This window comes from Artemia franciscana, chromosome 14, assembly GCF_032884065.1.
Source record: "Artemia franciscana chromosome 14, ASM3288406v1, whole genome shotgun sequence".
NCBI lineage: Eukaryota > Metazoa > Arthropoda > Branchiopoda > Anostraca > Artemiidae > Artemia > Artemia franciscana.
In genome coordinates, this window is record NC_088876.1 from 32,362,058 (window position 1) to 32,389,794 (window position 27,737).

Below are 27,737 nucleotides of genomic sequence, written 5' to 3' on the forward strand. Positions count from 1 at the left end.
CCCCTCCCCTCTTATGGGCGTCCATGGAGTTCTGACTTCTGTATATATACTTTCAGATTCACGTTAAATTTGATGGCATTTTCACAGATCCTGAGAACGACAAAAGTCGAACAGCATCCAAATGTCTTTATTAGATGAAGTCTACTAAATTTCCCTAATAGATTCCGAGTAAGTAAAATTTTACAGAGCTGTCAATTTAAATTTCAAGTTCATCCCAGGTCTGCTTTTAGGAAGAAATGTATCTCATCTTAAAGGTCTTGTTAATCAGATTTAACAATAATCTACGTACCCCTTAATCCCGAAGATTTTACGTTTACTTCATATTTTGCCTCAAATTAAGCAGTTTTTTGTGTGTTTTCGAGATCATGCCCCTTTAGAGATTAGACCATCATCAAAACAAATATCTGTGTTTGTGTATTTTCTGCATATACCTTTCTTTTACTTACTGATAGCCTATGGTGCCAATTTAGCACAGAGGTGTATCTCAGTTTTTTCCTGCGTTTTGTTTATTTTTTCCGATTAAGCTCCATCATTAACTAGTTTCTCAAAACAAATAACACGATGACAACAATGAAATATGTATCAAAAAGAAAATGGCTTCACAAAAAAAAATATAAAATTAGCTTTCTGAGATACACCTTTTAGGCTTAGGATGGTAGCTTCTTTAACTTTAAGCTAGTTAATATTCACTAAATCAAATTTAAGTTTAAATTTGTTAGATAAGTTTAAATTTGTTAAATAACTTTAAAAACGAATTTAAGCTCCATTATTAACTAGTTTCTCAAGCAAATAACACGATGACAACAATGAAATGTGTATCAAAAAGAAAATAACTTCACAAAAAAACCCTATAAAATTAGCTTTCTGAGATACACCTTTTAAGCTTAGGATGGTAGCATCGTTAACTTTAAGCTAATTAATATTCACTAAAACAAATTCAAATTTCATGAGAAAATATTTTAATACAATAAACATCGTTAATAAAAGACAGTGCATAGGAAATGGACGGATAGAGGCTAAAATATTGAGACATTTGTGTTAAACAATTTCAGATACTTAATCAACTTTCTCAACAATTAACTTATCTCACGGCAAGATAAACCATCTGCTATTTCAATAAGAAAAAATAACCTTGACTTTGGCATTTAAATACGATTACATCCAAAACCATAAAATGTCGATGGCTGGATTTCTTTTTACATGACTGCGTAAGAAACTGATTTAAACAATAAATTGTAATACAATGCAATAAATTGCATTGAAACTAATTTTTTAGCTTGATCAACATCCAAATCTTAAACGTATTCACGGGATTGCAAAAAAAAAAGGATTGTTTGAAAATAATTAAGGTATAAAAAAATACATCCCACGAACGTGTACTAAACCTCCCCATGACTACTAAATCAATTTAACACAACTGGCCAAAATCCTAATCATATATTGCCATCTCTAAGACATTATGAAATGCATATTCTTATAACCATTGCTACTATGAGATTGCTGCTGTCTCTCTAAGTTTCTGCCTCAAAACTTAAGCATCAATCTTACTTTGTATTCCAAAATTACGGCCGTACTTACGTATTTAATAGTTACGGCCGTACCCACAAAATTTCCAAACAAAAGCTATAATACTATCTTTATTTTTTGTTTCTTGGAATGCATCCCAAGGCTAAAAAATACATAAAAAGAACTTTCCAGCTACATAGCGATAAAATGATCTTTTCCGTAGTTGATTCGAACCCAAATCAAAGTACTGAGTACAATCCTGAAATGTCTATTTAAACTTAACAGTCTTACTTTATATAACTGGTCAGAGTCCGTGAAATTCAGCCGACCATGTGAGGACAATCTGTAGCAGAAGGCTACATTTATCCATAGTATTTTTACGATTAGAATTTAGTTTATTTCTGATAATGACACAAGAGTATACACTGTTTTTGCTCATCGCTAGGGCATCAAGCAAAAAATTTCAGGACAAACTATTTTTGGGTGGGGGGAGGGGGGTTACAAGGGACGTCAAATTTTACTTTTTGGCAAAAAGAGAAAAAAATGTCTCTCTGCTCCAAACGAAAAAGTATATACTACAGGTTTTTTTTCTTTTTTATGTATGTATTCTAATTGGCTCTTTGGTTAGTCAAAAATATCATACTTAGTAAAAAATGTCAAAAATTTCATACTTTGTAAAAAATGTCAAAAATTTCACACTTTTAAATATAATATTACGAAATAATGATGGCAACAAAACAGTTTTCCTTTTCTACGTTGAAACATGGAACACGATGCTTCTAGGCATACATTCTCTTTTAATTATTAAATTTCTAATTTCGCATAAAAAATTTCATATTTACCAACTTTTCTTATGAGCACATGGGTATCAAATTTCAAATTCGAAATGACGCACTTGAGCCGTTGAAAGAAAAAAAAAGAAAGCCGTTTAAGTTTGACTCTGTTTATGTTATTTCGAGTTTCATTATTTAATTCATGTTTTTTGTCCAGTTATGTATAAATTTTTGAATTTTAAACATTTTAGGTTTTAGTTTGACTCTGCTTATGTTATTTCGAGTTTCATTATTTACTTCATATTTTTGGTTCAGCTATGCATACATTTTTAGAATTTTAAACATTTTAGGCTTTAGTTTGACTCTATATATGTTATTTCGAGTTTCGTTATTAACTTCAGATTTTTGGTTCATTTATGTATAAATTTTTCAAATTTTAAATATTTTAGTTTTTAGTTTAACTCTGTTTATGTTATTTCGAGTTTCATTATTTACTCCACATTTTTTGTTCGGTTATGTATAAAGTTTTAGAATTTAGAGGATTAGAATCTTAAATATTTTAGGTTTGAGTTTGACTCTATGTAATTTCGAGTTTCACTGTTGATTTAATATTTTTGTTCAGTTGCACATAAATTTGCATGACGACGGGTATGGTTGTGATTAGTGTATCATTTGTATAACATGAGTGAACAACAAGTAAAACATGATATGTTCGGAGCTGTATCTTTTAATGTGACAAGAATTGTCATTGACCGGCATGACCGTGTAAGGCGTTTGATAATAAAATTATTTGTTGAAAAATACCGAAGAAGGATAAAAAAGAATGAAAATGCACACAGAGGCGAAAAATACACAAGATAAATGTCATATACACAAGATAATGTCAAATACAACCAATACACAAGATAAATGTTTGACATATACACAAGATATATGTCATATACACAAGATAAATGTTTGACATATAAATGTCAAAACCATATCAGGCAGTACTTAACTGTGAAAAATAGACAATATAAATGCTTGTCCAGATCTAAGTAGAAATTCTCTAGCGTCACACTTATCGTTGATAACCTGTATATAACACATACACGTTTTTGCAGATTACATAGAAACTGTATGAAAATAAAACAAAACAAAAGAAACTATAAACAAAATAAATTCTTTTAAAATTTTCAAAGACGATAAGAAGTAGGAAAACATGCCAGCGCCATATTAAATATATTTTCGATTTTCCTTTACATGAAAAAAAGTTTTTAATTGATGAAAAGAATACAATATACTCACTTTGTAAGAGAATTGTTGTCTATATATTACGTAAAGGGTACATTAAATCCAATATATTTTGGAAAGTTCCAAGCAGGTTCGTAACCGGGAGGGGATAGTAACAAGGTGTAACCCCCCCCCCCTCCCTGAGCAAAAATCTTGAATACAGGTATATATATATATATATATATATATATATATATATATATATATATATATATATATATATATATATATATATAGATATGTATAGCAAAAATATAATATTCATAATATGTTTCACTGTTAAATTTGCCCAATGACTTTTAAGATGAATTACACAGGTGCTTTAAAAAAGGCTACATTTTTAGTTGGTCTTAAATACCCACGTCATAGTTTTCATGATCATACCTGAAACCAAACGGTGTATCTTACACATTTTCTGAAAATGATCTTGGTGCGTACAAGATAGGGAAGATAAACAAAGAATGAAAAAAAAATGTGATTCCATATCATTATTCCAAAGAATATATATGACGTAATTAGGGCGGATTTTCTAAATTAAATAACCAAAAAAGAAAATTCCCGTGGAAAAAAAACTTTGAATTCTTTTTTCCCTTTCTCTGTAAATTCATGAAATGGTGAGATACATTTTCTGGCTTTGAGAAGTCGATGTAAGGTTAGAATCCCCTTTTCAAGACCTTTGCCATGTTTTTTTCGGGGAGGGGGAGGGTACAAAAACCTTTAAAAACAAAATTCGTTTATATGCATTGGGTGCGTTTTCAAGTGCCGGACAAAATTCTTGGCGGGGGGGGGGGGGTCAACACCCCTCCGCCCTATATACGATCTTGCCCATTAGACTTACTTATGGAGTATAAGAGGAACCGAAGTTAGTAATTGTTATCAAGGAAGAACAGACAACAGTCAATGGTGTACTATTTTTAAAACAAAAAGTTAAATTTCAACTACTATGCTATTTCGGAAACAAGTAATTGAGTTTACGAGTAATATTACAAATTACACCTGCACACAATTAATACCCTAATTATTTGTACATCAAAGCGTTTCTCAAAAATTTTTATGAGGTGAAAAGCGACGAGGAGTCCTAGAGTATCCATAATACTTTTAGTAGATGATCTTCCTACCGTTTAGTGCGACAATACTTCAGAACTATTTTCTGATTTAAAAAAAAACGTTTTAACTGAATAAATGCTGACATGTTATCCTACTAACTTTGTCTTCTACAATATAAAAATAAAACTAAAATCTGTATGTGTCTAAATGATAGCTTTAAAGAGAGCCATTGAGAAAATCATTCCTAAGAGCATAACAAAAGCAATTCCAACACCAACACCTCCAACAACAGTCCCAGAATCTGTAATGGTCTGCAGGATCTTTGGAAAACATCCGTTCAGATGAGCATTCTTTTCAGTGGGCGTGGCTTGACACGACATGGGGGTTTTATCAGAGTTAAGCTTGCAGCACGCCCTTGGGACAACGTTCGGATTGGGGGGTTGAAATCCCTTATTCATTTTTCGCCAAACAGCGTAACCTGCATTCCCTTCAACACCACAACAGTTCATCTTTCTTTGTGCCAAATCCCAAGCTTCTGTTATAGCCAGACTGCGTGGATTCTGTGTTTGGTTATTATAAGCTTCAGGCACTGATGCCAATAACCGTGCAGTGAGAATTTCTTTAACTTTGTCACGGAATGCATATGCCAAAATTCCACCAACTAACATTGTAATAAAAATCCCAAACATCAGAATAAAGTAAGTTAACAACAAACATTTGACTTCTTTAACAGCGCCCATGCAGCCTAAAAAGGATATAACAGACACGATTGATCCAGTTATAACTAATATAACTGCCGATGCTTTGTACAGATTGGTTCCGACCAGTGTTTCCAGATAGGCATGCTCAACTAATGTCCAGATTCCGACAGCGAGAACGGCAATCCCTCCGAAAAGGATTAGGAAATTGGAGAGGAACATAGTGTATTTGATGCATTTCCCGCATCCTTCCAGCTCGGTCCCGTGACCCATCCTTAGCTGAAAGAGACGAACCAAATTAGTTTTTTGACGTTACCCTGTTGAAAGTCAGTATTAATGTGTCATAGCCTACAAACGTGACTTTCAAGGCTCACTGAAGGCATTTTGAGTCCATTCTAGAGACGGAAAAGGAAACAGAGGCCAGACAGTGGCAGTTCTGGGCTCTCTTGCGTTCGGGGAAAAATCTTGATTAGCCCCCCCCCCTGTTTCTCAAAAGATTTTTCACACCATTTTTTTTTACAAAAACGATTATTTATTGACATAATTGTTTTCAATTTAGTAATCAAGATTTTCAGAACAAAATTTTTCTTTCCATCGGAACGTCATTTAAAAAAAAACCTCCTCTGACAGGTAATTATAACAGAGCAAAACCGCACATGATTTCAAACTATAAACAACTTTAGGCGATAAATTATGAGACAACAAAATCTAATATACACATAATTTACAATTGTAAATTCCCAATTTCCTTTTACTTCTCATAGTAAAATTTTACTTACTCTCTCTCGCATAGCACCAATAGTCGTGAAATTGGTTTTTTAGACCAGAACAATTTGTACAGAAGGATTTGTCGTAAAGATTTCAAAAGGGGCTCATTGTAATGAAAATTGAAAGTTTACATGGAAATTGAAAGTTACATGATACATTCTAAAATCCATGGTGCACCCATATCCGCAATTGGGGCCATAGTACACGTTAAAGAACCTCACAGAAAGCGTTCTATGTATATAGAATTTCTAGAAGTCATTGACCAAAATTCTTAACCATGCGTCCGAAAACAGTTTCACTACTCAGCTTACCACTATATACAGCCCCAAAACATTCGCCTTCAGTGATTCTCTAACCAAAGAGAAAACGAAATACTATAATCTTAATTCTATAAGACAGTAATAGTTGTTACAGTCCTATATTTCCCTGTTAAAGCATGCTTAATTCAAGTGGTTTAATCCTATGATACATTTTGTGACGTTGTTTTAGCCAATTATTCCTTATAACCATACGTCACAAAAGACGCACGAAGGCCCATAAGTAACGCCTTCAGTGATTCTTTAGCCAAAGAAAGAAAGACTATAGCGTTGATTCTTTAAGACAGTATTATTCATTATAGCTATATATTTAATTCAAGTGGCTTAATTCTATGACACATTTCCGTCAAGTTGTTTTAGCCAATCCCATTATTCCTTACAAGCGTGCGTCACAAAAGAAGCCAAATAATCAAGGGCGTATCCAGGATTTTTGTTCAGAGGGGGGTATTTTTCTCCAAGAGAGGGCAAAAAACTTTAAAACACGCATCAAAAATTCGTTTATATGCATTATTTTTACGCTTTCACGAGTCAGGCAAAAATTCGGCGGGGGGGGGGGGGGTTCAAACCGCGAAGCCCCCTGAATACGGCCTTGCAAACAATCCTGCCTTTTTACTCATCACTGCGGTATCAAATTTTGAGCTTGTTAAACTGGCATTTTCAAACAAGTAAATATAATGAAGAGTTTTGGGTTACATTGTAATCTCTCTATTAATTCTCTCTCTATTACTATATCTCCCACTACTATAAACTCTTTATTACAAATAAACTCTCTATTTACCTTATCTTCAACAGCTGTCTTTCTATTACAGGAAACAACGCTTTCTGTACCGATAGTTCCTAACAAACTATTTTGACAAAATTACATAAGTATGAATTTTACTTTATTTCTGACCTTCTATTTTTTGATAAATACTAAACGAATTATGGTGACATATAGATAAATTGCGACAGCACCAATCACTTGATGATGTCCCACTACTACTACTACTTCTAATAACTCACTGCAGCACCAAACCGCATGTGGCCGACACATCTCCGCGTTCTTCTCCTCCATCCCAATAAGCCTCCCTTTTTACACCTTCCTAAGAAATCCTAATTTGCTTTAAAACCTGTCTTACTACCTCTTTCTTACTTTATATATTTCACGTGTCCCGTTCTTTTGGCTCTGTATATTGTCAAATAGTACAGAGCGCACGTTTAAAAAACAAAATTGTCGATTTATTGTTTCCTTTTGGAATAATGAAACTAAAATTAGAGTTCTCATTACTTTTTGACATTTGAGAAAAGTACAAAGCTCAAAGGATATTCTTGGAAGCGCTTTCAAGATCCTAACCCCTCCCCTCCTCATTGAGTAGTAGGGTTTGAAATATCATATGAAAATTTGTTTTAACTAAAGTGAAATCAAATTTGATTCACGTTGAATACCAATAATAATGAAAAAAAAATCAAAGTAAACGATCGACATCAAAATCAAAACGAATCGAAACTATACTCTATACGTTCTGCACGCTGAAGTTTTAACAGGCAATGGCGTAATTTCGTCAAAGCCCTGGGGGAGGGGGTTGGGTGGGTTAAAGTTGGAGCCCATTTTCCAAAATCATATGAAAATGACAGCGAAAAACGAGCCATATGGTACCCTAAAGGCAAAGATGTACTAAGGAAAACTGATCCGCTTTTCTGGATTCTTGAATTATGTAGGCTTATTATAGTTTTGACAAAATTCCAACTTAGGGTGGGGGAGCTGCGGTGTGGGGGACAGTTACCTCCCCCCCACCGCCCCATAACAAATTATAACCCTGTTTATATGGCTCTGGTGAAAGTATTTACAAGTGCAGTAAGAACGCAACTGGTTGTTTTCTTGGACATTTAACCTGAAAAGTGTATTTTTTAAGCAAATAAGAATGAGCAAGTCGAACCAATATTGTGCATATTACATATTACATAATTACATATTACATAATTATGTAATTATTATTACATAATTGTGTAATTATGTAAGTACATATTACATAATTTGCAATATTGTGAAAAATCCTTTCTATTCCATTCCAAATGTCCCTGTTCCAGAGCGGTCGTTCTTAAAGCCTTTGGAAAATATCAAATTTTAGCAGTTTAGGAAGGAGGGGTAGTCCCACTTATACACTGAATAATTTCTGTTTGTTTTAAATTCTAATCTCACTCCTTTAGTTCCATTTAATCTTTTTTTATATTTAGTTTCTGTTAGTTTTTAATACCATACCCAGCGTTACGCTAAATATGAGAACACCAGAAGCCCCCTCACAATCGGTATCAAAGTTTAAATTTTGTAGAATAACACTTGAATAAAAAGAGTTCATTTAGTATTTGCTTTACGAAATTAACTGTAATTGCCCAAATGAACTTTCGTCTTCTCTTAGCAATAAGAAGAGAGCTTTCACTTTCTCAGTAATAATACTGAACGTACGAGTATTGTGAGGCTTCATCCTCTACTCATCTATTTTAATCAAACTTCGTCTTTTAGACAGTGGCGGATCCAGTGGAGAAGTTGGGGGGGGGGCCCCATAATATAGTTGTGGATTTGGGATAATATCAAGTTGCCATATTAAATATCATATTTTTCGTAGAGGGTGAACATCTTTTCATTTTTTTATGGCGGGGTGGTTTCTATAACTGACTATTTTTTGTATCAATATTTTTACATCATTTAATTTCAATAGATTTATTAAAACTTTAACCCTCAGCAGATTTTAGATTAAATTTGCGACCATTTCCAAAACCTACCTACGGCGTATACGTTGAGGTTCCCTTTAAATTGCTGGTATTTCATTGTTCCCAAGTTTATTGATGTAAAATATTTTGCATCCCCCGCTAAAAAAAAATCCTGGATCCGCCCCTGCTTTTAGAGTACTGTCTTCCTTTGACAAAGGAAGACTCAAATTCATTGCTACTAACTATTTCATTCAACAATGTTCTCTTAAATGTGAGAGGATCTACTAGTCCCTCTTTTTGCCGCTGTCTTTACATTCAATTTAAATATTCATATAAGAAATCTTTGGGAATGGGATTTTCAATTGTAAAAATTTTCCGAGGGAAATTTTACACCAGGGGGAGAATATTCCCTGGTATGATTTGAGAAATAGTCAGATATTATAAAAAAAAAATTCAACTGAAAGTAAGGAGCAACATTAAAACTTAAGACGAGCAGAAACTATTCCGTACACGAGGGGAGCTACCCCTTCCTCGACCCTCGCTATTCACGCTAAAGTTTGGATTTTTGCCAGAGTTCTTTAAGAAAGGCTGCTCTAACACAAGAGCCATTGAATTCGAGTGCTAAATATTTTTAAAGAGCTTTAAGACTAGCGTAAAGAGTGAGAGTTGAGGAAAGGATACCCTCCCCCTTCTCATATACATGATCATTTCATATCGTTTTACGTTATAGTCCTTAGACCACCTTTCAGTCGAAAAAACTTGGGTTTTTATTTTTGATAATCACATATTAACAGTCCAGTCCATAACATTCCAATAGTGGCAGTGGCACCCAGCTCTGCAGGCAGTGAAGGGGGGAGCTTGCCACCTAGATGTTTTAACCCGTCCTGGATTTTGAAAAATAGCTTTCTTGGTGCTTTCATTGAAACATATTCTTTTGTGTGTTTTGATTGAAAAATATCCTATTTGACATTTTTCATTGAAAAAAAAAAAAAAAAAAAAAAATGTCCCCTAGATTTTGGTAAATGCATTCCCATTCCAAAATTTATGTAAATTGGTATTACTGGTCAGAAGTCCTAAACCAGACATACCCACATCTGTGGAATGTATTAGAACCACATTCTTGGGCTAGGGCAAAAAGATTGTCCTTTTTGGCCAACCGTCTAGGACTAAACGGAAAGCATGTCGTCCGTGGTTGGGGCGTGTGGATGTCGCAGAAAGATTAAAGGGAAACAGAAACATTCTGGGAGGGTGTAAAGAGGAGGGTTTTGAATAGATTAGGATGGAGGAGGGGCTTGCGTAGCTGTGTGCCTCAGACGGCTTGGTGCTGCGGCAAGTTGTTAGTAATAGTAGTAATAGGGCAAGGCCATACCCAGGGGGAACACAGGGTCTGTATCGCCCACACCCACCAAAATTTTTATCCGTCTAGTAATAAGTAACAAAATGTGTATAAAGAAAGGCACCTACTCATGTATTATAGCGACCGCACTGTTGTTCTTGATCTAGGCCCATTGTAAAACCGGTTTCTCTGTGTGCACTCGAAGATAATTAGCTTAGTCTGAGTGAGATAAACTACTATGCAGGTATATTTTATTTAAATATTAAACATATAGAATTGGTTAGGTATTTAATATAATGCGTCCTGGGCGGCCTGCTTTCCATAATTCTCTGTTGTAGTTTCCATAATTTTGTTACTAAAGAATTATATTTTCATCAGATTTTGGTATATTTCATTAAGACTAGCCTAACTTCCCTTCTTGAGTGTGGTCGCTATAACACATAAGTACTAAAAGAAATTTTTGATGCATTGCTGTAATGTTCTTTTTACTCGTCCCAAGCAAAAATCCTGGATAGGAAAATGTTCCGAGGGGATGGGATTCCATTCAATGGTCAATGTTGATATTACCTGAACAATTGTTTTGGGTCATGAAACTATTGTTAATAGATGCATTTTGACATTTGGAACATCTTTTCTCTCTTGCAAAACTACCGCAAACTCATCGTTATGGAGTTATTCCGGCCCAAATATTCTTGCATTTACACATATGTTGTTGAAATATCAACAACAGCTATAGGTGAATTTTTCACAGTTCATGTAATTGACTTACCAATAAAGTGAACATACCATTCGATGCCCTTTTTTATGTTCTTTACGAATATAATAATCACTTCTACCGTAAATTCAAATTTATGCACTTTTCCACCTAACCCAACCTAACTTGCCTTATTATAAATAAGTTTGGCACTGAGAAAATGTAGTATTATTTTATTGAAAATGAACAAAAAAATGGCGCTGAGAAAACGTAGTATTATTTTGTCGAACACGGCCGATAACTCATACTTTAATTGAAAATTCGTCATTTTTAAGAGGTCAAAAAGTGCTTAAATTTGAATTCACGATTATTATATTCGTAAAGGACATAAAAAAAGGCATCGAGTGGTATTTTCACTTCATTGGCAAGTCAATTATATAATCTGCGAAGAATTTACCCAGCTACAGGCTATTTCTACTTTACTTGGATTTTATTATCGTGCTTTACGCTTCTTTGTAAAACTTTGTTGAAAACTTTTTTCTGCTTGCCACGTTACAGAATATTATCTATTTTGTTTCATTAATACTGCATACAACTATATCTTATTACAACCTCATTCTCATTTCATTATCAGATAATTTGATTCTCCTATTTTGAGAAATTCAAAATATCCTAACAAATACAAACATAGCCTACCAAAAAGCCATAAAAAAGCATTGAGTGGTATTTTCACTTTATTGGTAAGTCAATTATATGAACTGCGAAAAATTTACCTAGCTACAGGCTATTTCTGTACTTGGATTTTATTATCGCGCTTCTTTGTTGAAAAGTTTTTTTTTTCTACTTTACGCGTTATAACAGAACAATATCATTTTTATTTCACTAATATTGCAGACAACTAGATTTTATTACAACCTCATTCTGATTACCAGATAATTCATTCTCCTATTTTGAGAAATTCAAAATATCCTAACAAATACAAACATAGCCTACCAAAAAGCCGAACATCCTCATTCTCAAAACTGTTTCAGGTTGGACACTTCAGAGCGAACTGTCTAAAAATCACTAATTGTCAAATTATGTCCATTGAATGACGTGTTTTCATGCCCAGCCCTCAACAAGAAGAAAAATACCAAACTAATAAATACCGGTTTGAATGAAACTTGTCTCTTAATCCTTCCTACAGTTTAGTTCTGATACATATAACTACTCAAATGCGATTACTGCATAAGCTTTAAAAAAACATGGTTTAATACAATGCGGATTCTATGTATGTTGCTACAGGAAACAGTGGTTAAACAAACCATGCGCTCCGAATACTAGCGGTCATCTGGAAACATGTTGTAATTCACATTTATATTAATTTAGAATGATGCCCGAGCTGCACTATAGTCATACCTGTCGATAAAAAGGTCAAAATCTTCGAATGACAGGGGGTTTTCTTGATTTTGGCGCCAGACTTGTATTTCAGAAAATTGGTTTCAAACAGTTCTTTACTAATACTGCGTCTTCTTAATTTGTGCCAGGTTTATGTTACAGATAGAAAAATTGCTGCTTCAACCTTCCATTTTTTTCGAGTTTCAAAAATTATCCCTTAAATCGTGACTCTGATTTGTCAATCAAGAATTTTATGCTTAAAAGTTGAACAAGGTTCAAATCAAAAAATCAGAACGACGTACATAATTGGCGCTGTAGTCGTACGTAATTTTGATTTTATCGACATGTGCGACTATAATGTCGTCTGGGCACGAGGATAATTTTAAGAAACAGAAACACAGGAATATGTCTTTCGAAAAGAGATGGGGTTACCAAATTCTTTCTTACAGACCACCCTTGCCTGTCCCATTGAAAATTGTCAGTCATAAAACGATAAAAATATACAAAACCAGATTCGTGGGGTAGGCTGCTAAAAAGCAGACACTTAAAATTGAATATTATTTTTTCTCCAGCACGAACACTTAGAATATTGGAGAACGAAACATCGTGTATTATGATTATGAATACTGAAAATGAAAAAATCTTGGGAGGGAGAATGGAACACCGATTGAACAGTATCTTCTACTCTATAAAATTGAGGGTACCTCTTTAATCAAGGGGCCTTTTTTATACAGTTCGATTATCCTCTTAATAAAACCTTCATAAGACCTACTACCTAATATGGCTGCCTACAGCATATTTAAACTCGCGAGATACTTAGCAACTAGTGGTGCCAATTGACGGGGCAGCGACGAGGGCATTTGTCCTCAGTAGATTTCAAAATACCTTTTTGGTATTTTCGTAAAAAATACTTCTTTTCTGGCATTTCCAATCAGGAAAAAATGAAAAGAATTGCCCCCCTAGGTACTGAAAAAAACATTCCCCCACGGTTTATGAATAAGTGCCACGTTTGATAACATTCTCTAATTGCCAGGCCATCAGGTATGGACACAGTTCATTCCAATTATCTAAAGGTAGAATAAAACTACGAAAAAGCGCTTGAAACCCCTTCCCTTCAATACTGCACGCTCATATGGAAACCATCTCCTTGAAAATGTTATTTCATCAAAGCAATTTGCTAATAAGCAATGATTCTTTTGGGCTATCGTTAAACAGAAGCATGATACTTGGTGATTAAAAAGGTGATACTTGGCTTGCTCACGATTGAAAAAAAAAATCGAATACGGACAGTTATTTCCATGGGATTTCACTTCCCAGGCAGTTTTTTTTTATGGGAATTTTTACTGAAAGCTCTTGTCAAAATCACGGAAAATACGCTTAGTGGGAGTATCTTTTCTGTTTGTTCAGTGCCCAATCTTTTAGTCACTATCAGGTTACTGTCGATAGACCTTTTTTATCTAAAGCCGTAATTCCCAAAATTGGGTACAGGACCCACCGGTGGGGTATTGCAATATTTTGGCGAGTCATGGGCAGGACGTGCACCCTTTTGGCAGACTATACCTTAGATCCTTAATTTTGAAAAAAAAACCTCTTTCAAGAGAAAGACGCTTAAGTGGAACATGGCCCAAAATCGGTTGGGAACCACTGATCTAAAGCCATGTTTCCATGGGTGGTGTATCCTTTATTTGTCATTTTTTCATTCTATTGTCAGCAACGAGAGGGCATGTTGATTAGTTGGCGGTTCTTAAAATTCTCTTCCGACCTTTTTGAAGATTAGGGTTGCACCTGTTTTAAACCAATCTCTTCCTCTTCTATGCAATGAAGTATACAGGCCACTTTGAAGGTTTTTTTTTCATCTGATCTGTAGAACAGCTACTGTGGCTGGCAAAGAGTAATCAAAATACTAAGAAATACCTAGTAGTAGAAATACCTAGGTAGAACACGGAATCATTCATCTAAATCCATGTTGCAACGGGTAGAGTCTCATTTATTCGTCGGTTTTCTATTCTATTGTCAGCAAATAGAGGGCATGTTGATTAGTTGGTGGTTCTTAAAATTATCTTCCGACCTTTTTGAAGATTAGGGTTGCACCTGTTTTAAACCAATCTCTTCCTCTTCTATACAACGAAGTATACAGGCCACGCTCAAGGTTCTTCATCTCTCAATCTGTAGAACAGCTACTGTGGCTGGCAAAGTGTAACCGAAATACTAGAAATACCTAGCAGTAGAAATATATAGATGGAACATAGAACCATTGATCTAAAGCCATGTTGCAATGGGCAGAGTCTCATTTATTCGTCAGTTTTCCATTTTATCGTCAGCAAATAGAGGGCATGTTGAATAGTTGGTAGTTCTTGAAATTATCTTCCGACCTTTTTGAAGATCAGGGTCGCACTCAAAAATGTATTTTCCAAAATCTAGGTGGGTGAGGATGGTAAAGATCTTGGGGAAGGAGAAATACCCTCTCCCAAATTGGCGTCACTGACCAGCAATACAGCTAACTGAAAATAAGTCAAAACAGATTATTTGTTGATATCGGTTTGCAATCAACCAACAATTCTAGAGGCATTCCGATTACTTTGAGGTTCCTCAGAGTATAGAATATCAAATGGAATAGGAAGTAATATCAAGGTCTAAGGCATGCAAGAGGCAGCACCTTTACCAGACTCTTTGAGCCATTACAGCATACCTCATATGGAATAAAGACCAAGATTCAGGTTTAAGGCAGGGATGCAAGAGACATCACCTGTACCATGGTCTTCATTTGAGCCACAAGAATATACTTCAAGATGGTTAGGGAACTGTCATTCCTCTAAAAGTTCTAATGCCATAGTAATACAAGACAAAAACTTAATTCTAATCAATTCCCACAAGATAAGCGAAATCATTACATAAACTACTAAAATAAATTTTTTGTGTTCCATTGATAGTCTGAAAAATCGTCCTGACCTTTCAACACTTACCAACACTCATTACTCATAATACTCGCCAGGCATCTTTTATTAAACCTACACCTTCCATGCACTTTCTTGAACTCGCTCAATCGTTCACACATCATATGACCCACAATCTCACCCATATCTCCACACCTAGGGTAAAAGAAAAGATCTTCCTGCCTTTGCCTCCTCCTTAAATATTTATTTTTGCCCCAAGTCCTAAACTATGGAGCATCAATTCAGGAATATACATTCTTTCTTAAATTCACCTTAAAGACACGGCTTCTTTCATACTGCCAAACATATATTATATTGATCTTGCAAAATATTTTCTCGCGCACTTACCACCTCGTTACCTATAGCTAACACAATACTCCATACTCCCCCCACACCGCAATCTTTTAAAATCTTCCTTACCTGGTACGGCCGTGAACTTGGATACTTCTCTCTAAGAGCTTCTAAATAAGCTTTAAGAGCTGTGACCTCATCTAGGCATATCAAACAGTTTGTGGAACTGTAAGTAAAGAGAGACCCGGCTCAATAGTAACCGAAACTCTAAAAAACGGAATTTCGATACCAATAGATATATCAAAAGAATCGACTTATTATGCTGATTTCAAATTTGTAACTTTGATTAATTTTAGTCTTCCCATTAATGGCTACATGCCTGAGAAAATTCGCCTTATTTTCTAAAAAAAAGGGGGAAATGCCCCCTAAAAGTAATAGAGTCTTTATGAAAATTACACCATCAGATTCAGCGTATAAGAGAACCCTACTTTCAAAAAAAGGATAAAGATCCTCCAGAGCCATTGCTGGCGCATAGGGTGTCGAATCGACGTTTCTGTTGCTGGGTGTTTTTTACGGGGACAAGTAGCAAGCTTGTCGCCCGACCTTGCTGCGGCGGGGATCGAACCCTGGGCCTCATATTCCCAAGGAAGAACATCAATCCACTGTGCTACAACAGGCCCCTTTTCGAAGGGAGATTTGGCAGACAAACATGGAGAGGGTAGTGTCCAGGGGGTGAACTTTTCAGAGGTAATTTATACTGAGGAATTTGCCAGAATTTTTATACGAAACTTTTTTATGTCTTGCTTTCTCTCTACCGATTCAAATTATGTGTGGAGATGTTAAGGGTAATTGTCCGGGGTAAATTTTCACCAGGACTGAATTGTCTATAGGATATTTCCATGGAAGGGAGATTTTTGTATAGATTTGGAGCCAAATTTCCCGAAGTTATTTAAACAACGATCTGAAATTAAATATATAAAAAACAACAGTTTTTTCAACTGAAAGTAAGGAGCAACATTAAAATCTAAAAACAAGCAGAAATTATTACGTATATGAGGGAGGTTGCCCCCTTAACATCTCGCTCTTTACGCAAAAATTTAAATTTTGCCCCAAATCCTTAAAAACGGCTCCTGAAAAGCGGGGGTCATTTAAGAAGAAAAATAAGAAATTTTTCGAAGTGCCGAAAAACTTTAGCGTGAAGAGAGGTGTTGAAGAAGGGGCAACTCTCCTTATATACGTAATAATTTCTGTTCGTTTTAAGTTTTAATATTGCTGCTTACTTTCAGTCGACAAAAATTGTGTTCTTTTATTTAATATCTAGGTTATTAATTTTAAGAAATAATTAAGCCAACTTTTAAATTAATAATTTCAATACTTCACCAAGGCTTGGGAGAACTGAAATTTCCTCTCTATACAAAATAAAACTGAAGGCTTTAAATTAGGATAAACAACAGCTTTCTTCTATAGTATACGAAAACTATGGTCATGCCAGATTGGGTACTAAATATTCAAAAGAGCATCTTTGAAAGGAGGGGGAGTTTCAATAATCTAATAAACATAGATTTCTTCTTATTTAGTTTTGATTTTAGATTCATCCAATGAATGATTTCCAAAGAATGGGAGTTTCATTAATCCAATAAACATAGATTTCTTCATATTTAAACTATGATTTTAGATTCGTCCAATGAATGATTTCTACAAGTTCAGACATGGAAGGGTTTTAGAAGTGAATGTTTAAACCTGGGTTGAAGGAGAGAGGGCGAACTGACAGCATAATGTCATTAATTTTACAAAAACCTCAATGATGGTCCTAGTTTTTTATTCACAAATTTCAAATCATCAAACAGCTTTTTATTCATCAATCATAATGTTGTATTTCTGATCAGACTGGGGGTGTACTAAAGTAATTTACTTATAAAACAAATTTTCTTTTTGGAGAAATTAGAAAATTTATCTGAAAGCTTGAAATCTGCCATAACTGACAACAATAACAGGAAAAATATTAGCTAAAGAGAAGATATAAAAAACCGTTTAGGACTGATAGTTACCTTCGTGGAGATTATGATGTAAGTAGATTCGAGTACGAGAATTTGAGAGGATCTAAATGGATGGAACAATTTTAGGTAGCAGCAGACTGGGGGTGCATTAAAGTAATTTATTTATAAAACAAATTTTCTTTTTTAAGAAATTAGAAAATTTATCTGAAAGCTTGAAATCTGGCATAAATGACTTTTCTTTTTTAAGAAATTAGAAAATTTATCTGAAAGCTTGAAATCTGGCATAAATGACTCCCGCCCTCCTACAAATGAGTATTACATCGTCTGAAGTCTGTTTGTGCGGAAAGACTTTTTGATAGGACTTTATAGCTTTTCTTTTGTCTTTTACTGCTTCCATCTATTCTTCAGACACCATGGCTTGTGAAATGTTTTCCCAAAAACAGCAGAATTATTCGGTGACTCTGGAATAGAGAAATCAGCTGCATTTTTTAGCAAAGTGGTTAGGGCCAGACAAGGCGGTATCCAGGGGGAGCTAGGGAGTATGAGCCCCCCCCCTCGAAATGTTGGTCTAACTCATAAAAACGTAACAAAAATGGATATAAACACATTTTTATGCGTTTTTCGAGCTGCCCCCCCCCCCCCCAAAAAAAAAGATCCTTGTCTAATGCACCCCCCAAAAAAAAAGAAAATCCTGGATACGGCCCTGGGGCCAGTGTTGCCACCCGGTGAAAAAAGTAGATATTAGTGATTCTTTGATTAATTTAGTGTTGATTAAGTGATTTTATTTCTATAGACAACATAAAATATCACTAGAAATAGTGATAAATCGCTAGGGGTGGCAACCCCGGCTAGGGCATTATTCAGGATCAAAATGGTCCATAGTGGCGAACTATTTTCTGAACAGTATATCTAGAATCTGGTTTAAAGATTATAAAAGATATAAAGTATGAAAGTGGGATTCTCCATTAGGATCATTTCCAGTCTATTTCTCGCTGTGTTAGAAGGTGGATTAAGCATCCTAGAAAACACTACCAGCAATAAAATATCAAATAATAGAATTATTTCCATCTCTTGTCCCATCAGGTGAAACATAATAAGTATCAAAAACATCTCTTGGGTTTTCAGAAAGACAAGGTTAATTCATTGGCACTGTGAAGTCAATAGTTTAAAATTTGGAAATATACCTAGAGGACGACCCAATAAATTTATCCTTAACAATTGAGGTTAGTAATGACAGTATGACGTCATACCTGTTACCTAATTTTTGGCCCTTATAAACTTGTTATCATTACGTCATATTTCAGAACTTGGTTTGTTTTTATCATTTATTTTGTTTTGGGTATTCATAGCTTTGATTTTTTTTATGAAATATGAAAGTATTCGGAGAGCAAAGGTGATTCTATAATCAAAGAGAAAGAGATGATGATTTTTGATTATGAGATATAATCAAAGAGTTATATCAACAAAGAGAAAGGTTTAATTTAGCTTTTTTGTTTTGTATTCGGGTGGACTGAGCTGGATCATGGCTCAGGCTTCAAATGTAACGAGAAAAGGCACAAGAAGAACAACCATGATTATTTAATGTCAAAGACTTTTAGCCTAAAATATGGGGAAAAATTATACCGTAACGTTCAGTGATGACATTCCTTGCGATAGCCAGGTTTGATCCAGGGTTCCTTCGATCAAGAGCCAGTGGCGTCATCCACTGAGCTACCACAAGGTATTTAATAATCTGATTCTTGTAAGAATTTGTTAACGCACTTTTATTGGAAGAAGTATATTTATTTTATTTAAGAATTAACGACGCTTCTTGACTACTATGGTCCCTGCGTCGGCCCTGTAGTGCATAATGGCTAATGTACACTAAATTTGAGTAATGTAGTTCTAGAATCTATTCGGCCTGAGGTTAAAAATCGCATTTGAGGATTTTCTGGAAGATAAACTTCAGCAAAAATGGTTATGATGCAACAATAACAGGAAAAATATTAGCTAGAGAGAAGATATGATAGACAGATTAGGAAGGATAACTACCTTCTTGGAGGTTATGATGTTGGCGGATTTGAGTACGAGAATTTGAGAGGAACCTACCAGGAACAGGTGAATATGAAATTGAAGAGTTTAATATTCGACAATCTAAATGGATGGAATAATTTTAGGTAGCAGCAGCAGCTGTCTTAGGGAGGATTGCAGTATGAAAGTTGCTGGAAACACAACTAGGGACAATAGCGAAAACACTTAGGGGCTGGGCGAAGAGTAAGAATTTGTACAGATACAAAAAGTTTTCAATGATGTACCATGTTAGAATACAAAGAAAGTAGGGGAAGTATATAAGGGACTAAGTATGATTTAATGTGGTCTGAAATAGAGACCATGGATAAAGTTGCCAGGAATGTAGAACAGTAACAGTATTCTATTATTTTACTTACTGTTATATATCTTACTGTTCAAGAATCTAGAACAATCAAATATTCTAATTCGATGTTAGGAAACTGACAATAAATAGTCAATTTGGACTTGTCTCTGTTAAAGACAAGAACAGGGTCTCATTTTGTGACAAGGGAAGTGTTATAAAGATATGAATAAAACATATTGTGAATATGTTAAAGCATGGTGAAGTTGTAGGAAAAAGGGAGACAAACACGCGCTGAAAATGAGACAAATACAGCTATTGTACTACATTTGAATCATTTTCAAGACCTTCAACTGGAAGAACCAAATGAGGGATTAAGGCATTGATGAAAATGGCAACACTGCCACCATGACAAGGAAACAATTGAGAATTATGTTCCCATTGTAAAATGTATTAAGAATCATAAGTAGAGACACCAATATTAATTTGCCTAATTGTCATTAAGTAAGCCCAAAATTGCTCTTTCTGCTCTCATACCAGCTCGCTCTCCAATAAAATTGTTTAGTAAGGTCCTCGCATTTGCTTATACACTCTACTGAAATAAAAGGAATTGGAAGAAAAGAATATGCCTTGAAGCTAAGCAGTTTTCAAAATTTCAATTAAAGAATGCAAATTGATGACTGAATAAGAAGAGTCTCAAGCGTTAGGGTCACAATGTTATACAATAGGCAGAGCAATAGCACTGCTTAAATAAAGAGCAATGAGACTACAATGTATAATTTATTTTATATATATATATATATATATATATATATATATATATATATATATATATATATATGTGTGTGTGTATATATTATAGACCAAGACACTTTGTATAGAAGGAATTGTCGTAGAAACTTCGAAAAGGGCTCATTCAGTTGGATATTGAAAGGACTAATGCTCTTTTTAATAGTCGAGAGCAATTGGAGGGCAAACAACTCCCCTCCCACACCCGTCATTTCCCCAAACACATCCAATCAAAATTTGAAGATAGTCATTTTGTTCAGCATAGTTGAAAGACCTTGAAAATATCCATTTGAGGATGACAACCCCCCCCCCTGATGGGTACTCAGGGCAATGGTTGCATGTTATACCCTGGGGCCTAATAAAGTTTTTTTTATAGAAAGGGTGGTTGTATAAACTTTGGAGGGAGCTCAATGAATGGCTAATCAGAATTTCTAGTGCCCTTTTTAAGAGTCAAAGTAGTCAGAGGGCAGATACCGCCCCCCAAACGCCATATTTCCCCGAAATACATCTGATAGAAATTTTGAAATGGCCATTTTGTCATAGAGACTTTGAAATGGGCTTGTTCAATTGGAAATTGAAAGGGCTAGTGCCCTTTTTAATAGTCAAAAGTGATTTGAGGGTAACAAGTCCCCCCATGCTCATCAAATAAAAATTTTTATATAGCAATTTTTTCAGCATAGTTGAAATATCTGAAAACATTTCTTTAGGGATGACCCCCCCCCCCCTCCTCAGCCCTCAGCACAAGGGTTGTAAGTTATGGGTTCGGTGCTTCTTGACGTGCTAGGACGATGAAATCGATAACTCTAGTACCGAGTCTAATTTTAGTTTCCGACATCATCACAAGTGCCATATAGCCTCTCGGTCTTTTTTTTTTTTTTTTTTTCATTGGAGGTCATCACTTCAAAAGATCTTCCCATGCCACAATTTGGCATTCCTAATTTTTGACAGTTAAAAAAAGTTTGAAAGAATAGGAAGATAAGTCTGCAAACCAAGATTAGAATATTGGAAGCTACAGTGTTGACAATAGTTAAATATGGCTCTGAAGCATGGGCACTCTGAAAAGTGGATGAAGATTAGCTAGTTGTTTTCCAGAGAAACTGCCTACGGAATTTCCTGGATACCTGGCTGACTGACCATATTTCAAACAGTAAGCTGTATGAAAAGTGTTGTTTGATCCTGCTTTCTAGGGCTATAATGAGATGACTAGGGCATATTCTGCAGATACAGGATGACACATTGCTGCAGATTGTCCTTTTGAGCCAACCTTTTAGGGCTAGATGGAAAGCAGGTTGTTTGTGGTTAGGGTGAGAAGATGTCTTAAGGAAATATTTAAGAGAAATGGAAACTCCCTGTGAGGGTGTAAAGAGGGAGGCTTTGAATCCAAGCTGCCAAGCTCAGGCAGCTTGGTGCAGCAGTGAGTTGTTAGTAGTAGTAGTGGATCCATTCCTGAAGGTTTCACTTGCCTAACACAACAGTGTACTTTTGAATATAGCATGAAGACTATCATGTAGAATTTTACCCTTGTATGAAGAAACGGTTTGCCAATTAACTCCAAAAACAGAAGGGATTTGGATGTTGCTTAGACTCTACTTCTCTCTGTCTGCAGGCCTAATCTAGGGATCCTGGGACTTAACCTAAGTTCAAATTCAAACTTGATTTTTTTTTTTTCAATCAATATGGCAGGCACCTCTTTAAAGACCAAAAACAAATCTTCTACCTTAAACAGACATATATTTGTAACAAGTTCTACTAAAATAAACCTGGAACAACTTGAATTTTCAGTTATTGGTTTTATCCTAGGGTGGTTAGTCCCCATACAAATTTTTTGAGGTTGTTAAGCTTGTTAAACAGTCTACCCTAACCAGAGTCCATACTCAATTCATTTCTTCAACATTTGTCAATGCTTGGAACAAATCTCTGACAACACAGCTACAGCTGAATTAGCTGCCATTTTCAAACAAATACTGGGTGCTGAGAAAGCCCAGAGGTCCAGAGAAAGCTGCAGAGAAGTACCAGCAGGCCATAGTTGACTCAGTTGAAAAATATATCCCTTCAAAGTGGATCCAGGTGTCCAGTGAGGACAAACCTTGGTTCAATAACCAGTGTAAGAAGGCTATCTGAGCAAAGCAGAAGGCACACAAACAATGGTTACTTTCAAAGAGCAAAGAGGACAGGATTACATTCATCACATTTTAAAGGATGGGATTCATGCAATTTGGCAGTCCTTGGTTCAGTATAAGGAGAAATTTGCCACCAAGGTTCAGCATGTTTCAGCAAAAAGCTGGTGCAGAATCGCTTTACCATCATCCAAGAGGATGTCAATTCCTTCTCTACCAATTAACAGGACTTTGGTATAAATCAATGCTAAAGGCCCATTAAGTGGTGTATTTATTTTTTAACTGGCACAATAATAAAACAGCATAATATTTACTAGGGTAGATACAACACTAGCCTGTGCCATAGGCTACATAGAGCTTGGTTAAGCATAGATTAAGATGGAAAAGAGAATTCATAAAAATTATCTGCCTATTATAAAGGAAAACTTCTGTAATTAAAGCGTTCTTGGCAAAATTCTAGATCAGCTACTTTAGCTATCTTGGAAGGTATTTAGGTTAGGAAAAATAAAACTTTCAGTAATGAATCCAGGGCCAAAAACATACTCCAGGAAGGTATTGCCAAGCTACTATGTTAACCCTCTTCTGATGTCTTTTAAATTGGCCAGCTTGACAGGTCATATACCTATTGGAATTTAGACAAAACAAAATTATAATTTTATTTTTTAGTTTCTTTGGTTTTAGTTCTGAAAATGAAATTCCTAAGCAGCTTGGAGGTGAGAAATTTGAATACAGAATTACAGGACAAATTTGTGAAATAAAACACTTATTTCTACTTATATTTATCCTTAAGTGTCACTTCAAGGGGCTTTCCTTAGTGTGTGACTTTGCTTACCTGGACTTTGAAGCTGATGATATTTTATTCTCATCCCCACAGGGATTAGCCTTTGTGTTTAAATTGTAATTTAAACAAACAAAACACAGGTAATTAAGGGCTTCTTCTTCTTTTAAATAGCTCAGCCGTTTTTTTCAGGGAGCAGTATCAAATAATCAAGAGGCTATATTGGTATCAGCAGGACTTTAATCCTTAAATTCTTGGGGATAGCAGAAGAGGCCATCAAGTAAATTTACTAAGCCATTTTTGTAGATTTTTGGGGATAGTCTGTGCAGAAGGGAGTGATATCAAACAAGAAGAGCCATATTGGTACTAGTGAGATTTTAATCCTTAATGTGCTGGGAATAGGTGATTTGAGTATCAGCACTTCCTACAGGTTCTGTCTAACATGAGATTTAATGAGATAACAGTTGCATAAAAAGAGATGCCACCTGTATGGAATAGCAAACAGAAGCTAGTCAGCCCAAAAAGTTCCAAGATTTTTGTACTGGCTGTAAATATGGACTTGAACAAGATTCAAAGGCAGCCTTATATGATGGGTTTGAAAAATGGCTATGCATTGAATGCTTTAAAATGCCCAGCTCTGAATATGAACCTTTCACAAATATGTCTACCATTGGAGACATGCAATGGTACTGCTTGATTTGCAATCACTCTGGTACTCCAGCAGACCCCCACCCCCTCACTAGGCAAAATTTCAAATTTGATAACATCTAAGGTCCCTAGTGCTTTGGCTATTGCAGAAATAGTTAAAGAGGTAGTAGAAGAGCTGGAGCAAGACATTACCACTAAAACATACAAAGTTAAGGAATCTGTTACCAATCTTGAGAAAAAAATATGTCTGAAAAATGCACCATTTCAAAAGGTGAAGAACATGCTAGAGCTGCAGTGCAGGAGGGAACAAATAAATTGGAACAAGCCATTAATTCTCACCATGAAGATGAAGTCCAAAAACCGTTCAGAGAGGAGAAAGATAGAGAGGGGGGAAAGCTTAATGGAGTTGCATATAGTATACCACAGCAACCAGGAGTACTAAATGACAAGACATTCATTGAAGGACACCTAGCAGAATTGTACTGCATTATGGGTACAAACATAATCAACATTAACAAGAGCCAATGCACAGCCAACCAACCCCATCCTCTTCTCTGTCCCTAACCTAAATGTAAAGAGGCACATTCTGCAGAAATCCTATGAACTATGACAAGAAATTCAGTTCAAGGCAGAAGCATCCTGGGAAGATTGGGAAAAAAGAAAAGCCTTATCTGCTAAACTGAACTAGGAGAGATGAACCTGGCCATCCACTATGGAAAAATTGTTTCAAAAAATTTGATTCTTCTGGGTTGGAGCTACACCCCCCCCCCCCCAGCCCATTGACTGTTAGATACTCCAGATACCAGCCCTGTACATAGTGTAAATAGTGATCTAGAAGTGTTTATGTCACCAATTTGTGCCTATTAATTCAAAGACTCATCATCCAACACATCCTTATAAATAAAAGTTTCAATGCAACTGATGACAATACATATTCAAGCACTTTTCTGTTCATTATAGACAAACCTGTCCTCAACATGAGTCACTGCCATATGGAAGTAATCAACCAAAGAAAGCACAAGTAAATCAAGATTTCTCTACTCTTATAGTAAACATTGAACAACTACCAAACAAAGTTAACAAGCTGAAATCTTTTATATATGCAAGTGATTATGATGTAATACTTCCTACTGAGGTGTGTCCCAAGTTTCTCTTCAAGAAACCAGTTTCTAAATTTGCATGTCAGTTTGTAAGACTACCATACAGTATCCAACTTGTCATCCAATTATTGCTGCTTGGGAACACTGGCACTTGTCACAACCTCTTACACTGTCACCCCAAATAGCTACTCTACTATGCTGACACCATTTTCTTTGATATTTCAGTTACTGAAAATTAAAGCCAGTCTCCTGTCAGAATTTGCTGTGAATACAGAAGTTCATCTGCACCATTGTCAGAGGAAACAGATATGAAACTAGCAGAGCTCATCCACATGATAACAGACATTCACCATGGGGACCTACTAATTGCAGGTGACTTCAACCTGCCTAACATAACCTGGAAAGACCAGTTTCCCTATGTTACTTCTGATCCTATGAGCCTAATCACAATATTGTTCATTATGTTTGTCTCCACCAAATCATCAACCAGCCAACACATTTTAGGGATGGTTAGTAGCCAAGCCTTCTTAACTTGATATTTCTCTAGAAACCAGAATCTCTTCTGTCTACTTTATACATGCCTCCAACTGGGAAGAGTGACCATGTTGCCATACATATCAGAACAACAAATCACTATATCAGGAAGACCTTCATTAATTATAAGAATATTCAAATGGATCTTTGCAGCATCACATGGGACAATGTCTTATCTGGTTCTCTTGAACAGCAATGGCAGTGCTTCAGAGAATTACTAATAAATAAAGCAAAGCAGAACACTTTAAGTAAACTTGTCCCCAAACCAAAAACACTCCCAGTAATGACAAAAGAGATTAAGAGGGAAATCAAACATAAAAGCAGATATTGGAAGAAATATAAGCAGCACCATTCACCTGATTACAGAGAGAAGTATTGCACTAGCAAGAACAAGCTTAAAAACTTGATGTAGGCCTTGCATATGAACTTTGAATCTAAACTTGCTGATGAAGCCAAGACTAGCCCAAAAAAGTTTTGCTAGGATGTCTCTAGCCAAGACCACAATACATGATTTATTAAAAAATTGGTAACTGAGCAAGATAGAGAAATTACAGAGACTAATAAACTTGCCAATTCACTGAACCAGCAATTTGTTTCAGTTTTCACCACTGACCCTGATGGTCCTTTATAAAAGTCCTAATGGAAAGCACCACAGTAATGTCTACAGAGGTCCTTAAATGTTTGAAAAAGTTGAATGAGGATGATTAAAAAATTGTGAGAATAGGGTATAAGAAATCAACTATATAACTAAATTTATTTTTGCTTTGAAATAGAACAAAGTATAAAGTCATTGCCATAACCTTTTTCTTGCTCTATGTAAATAGAGAAAAAATAATAGGCTATTGTATATGTTTGAATTTATACTCCTTTCTTCATAGGCTAGTAGTTATTGACAATATTCTACAGTTCAGATATAAAGAAATACTTTTCTATAATGTCATATGTAGGTAACCCAGATGGGATGGAGGTTGGTATTTCAAAATGCCTTCCCAGGTCATTCTTTAGAATGTATATCCATCCTTCCTGAAAGTTTCATTTTCTTAACCTAACAACCTTCAAATATAGAAAACGGTATTGTGTCTAGAATTTTACCATGTTTTCTTATGAAATCTTGTACAACCTATGACCTAGCTCTATTAGGGATGGGAGATGGTGATGTAGTTATTGTGATAGGCTAATTAGGCCACCGTTGTATTTGGTAAGCTAGCTGTTGAATGAAACATCTTCTGTTATTGAAGAGTTTCTCTCTCAGAAAAAATCATCATGCAGGGTTAATAATAGGCAAGCCTAGCCTAGATTTCTAAAGATCTGGATCCATTCCTAAAAATACTACTTGTCAAGCTCAGCAAACAAACTTCCCAAGATTACCAAAAAAACTCCGCAAATATGACTTTTTTAATTCCATCATAACATAAGGGTAAAATAGCCATGGCATTTAAATAATTTTCTTTTACCTTAGACATCACTGACCAGCAAAACTTGTTTTTTGACATTTCTTAGATTTCTTCTACAAAATGGCTTATTTACGTATTGTCAAATCGGACAAGTGCAAACGTTTTGGGTGAGTAAAATCTAACGGCTAAAAAGAATAATTTTCGCTCGAGAAAAGTATAGTCAAAAACTTTAACTTTCACGTAGTTTAAGAAATTCTATAAACTCTCCAATAGTCGTTGAAAATAACTTTTATTTTTTAATGCACTTAAAATAAAAATCAAGGAGGCCTC

The 27,737-nt window shown here is 35.3% G+C and overlaps 1 protein-coding gene across 4 annotated transcripts; it reads right to left on the reverse strand.

The window, feature by feature from the left end:
* Positions 1 to 942: 942 nt before the first annotated feature.
* On the reverse strand, positions 943 to 27,541 carry LOC136035590 (tetraspanin-9-like). Of its 4 annotated transcripts, XM_065717471.1 has the most exons (3): positions 27,468 to 27,500; positions 15,830 to 15,926; positions 943 to 5,575 (listed from the first exon to the last, which is right to left on the reverse strand). In XM_065717471.1, exon 3 carries the CDS (start codon positions 5,567 to 5,569, stop codon positions 4,802 to 4,804), a length of 768 nt encoding a protein of 255 aa, XP_065573543.1. In that variant the 5' UTR covers positions 5,570 to 5,575; positions 15,830 to 15,926; positions 27,468 to 27,500; the 3' UTR covers positions 943 to 4,801. The 4 variants fall into 4 exon arrangements, with proteins under 4 accessions (XP_065573543.1, XP_065573540.1, XP_065573542.1 ...); XM_065717468.1 differs by lacking the exon at positions 15,830 to 15,926 and having other exon boundaries at positions 27,468 to 27,541; XM_065717470.1 differs by lacking the exons at positions 15,830 to 15,926; positions 27,468 to 27,500 and adding an exon at positions 12,248 to 12,396.
* Between the last annotated feature and the right edge of the window lie 196 nt (positions 27,542 to 27,737).

What these genes read in the sequence shown, in the direction of transcription:
- LOC136035590 (XM_065717468.1), bottom strand. Translation starts at nt 27,506, where the DNA reads ATGTCAAAAAACAAGTTTTGCTGGTCAGTGATGTCTAAG. An exon ending in GCTGGTCAGTGATGTCTAAG is followed by an intron (nt 5,576 to 27,467) that starts GTAAAAGAAAAT and finishes CGTCTCTTTCAG; the next exon opens with CTAAGGATGGGTCACGGGAC.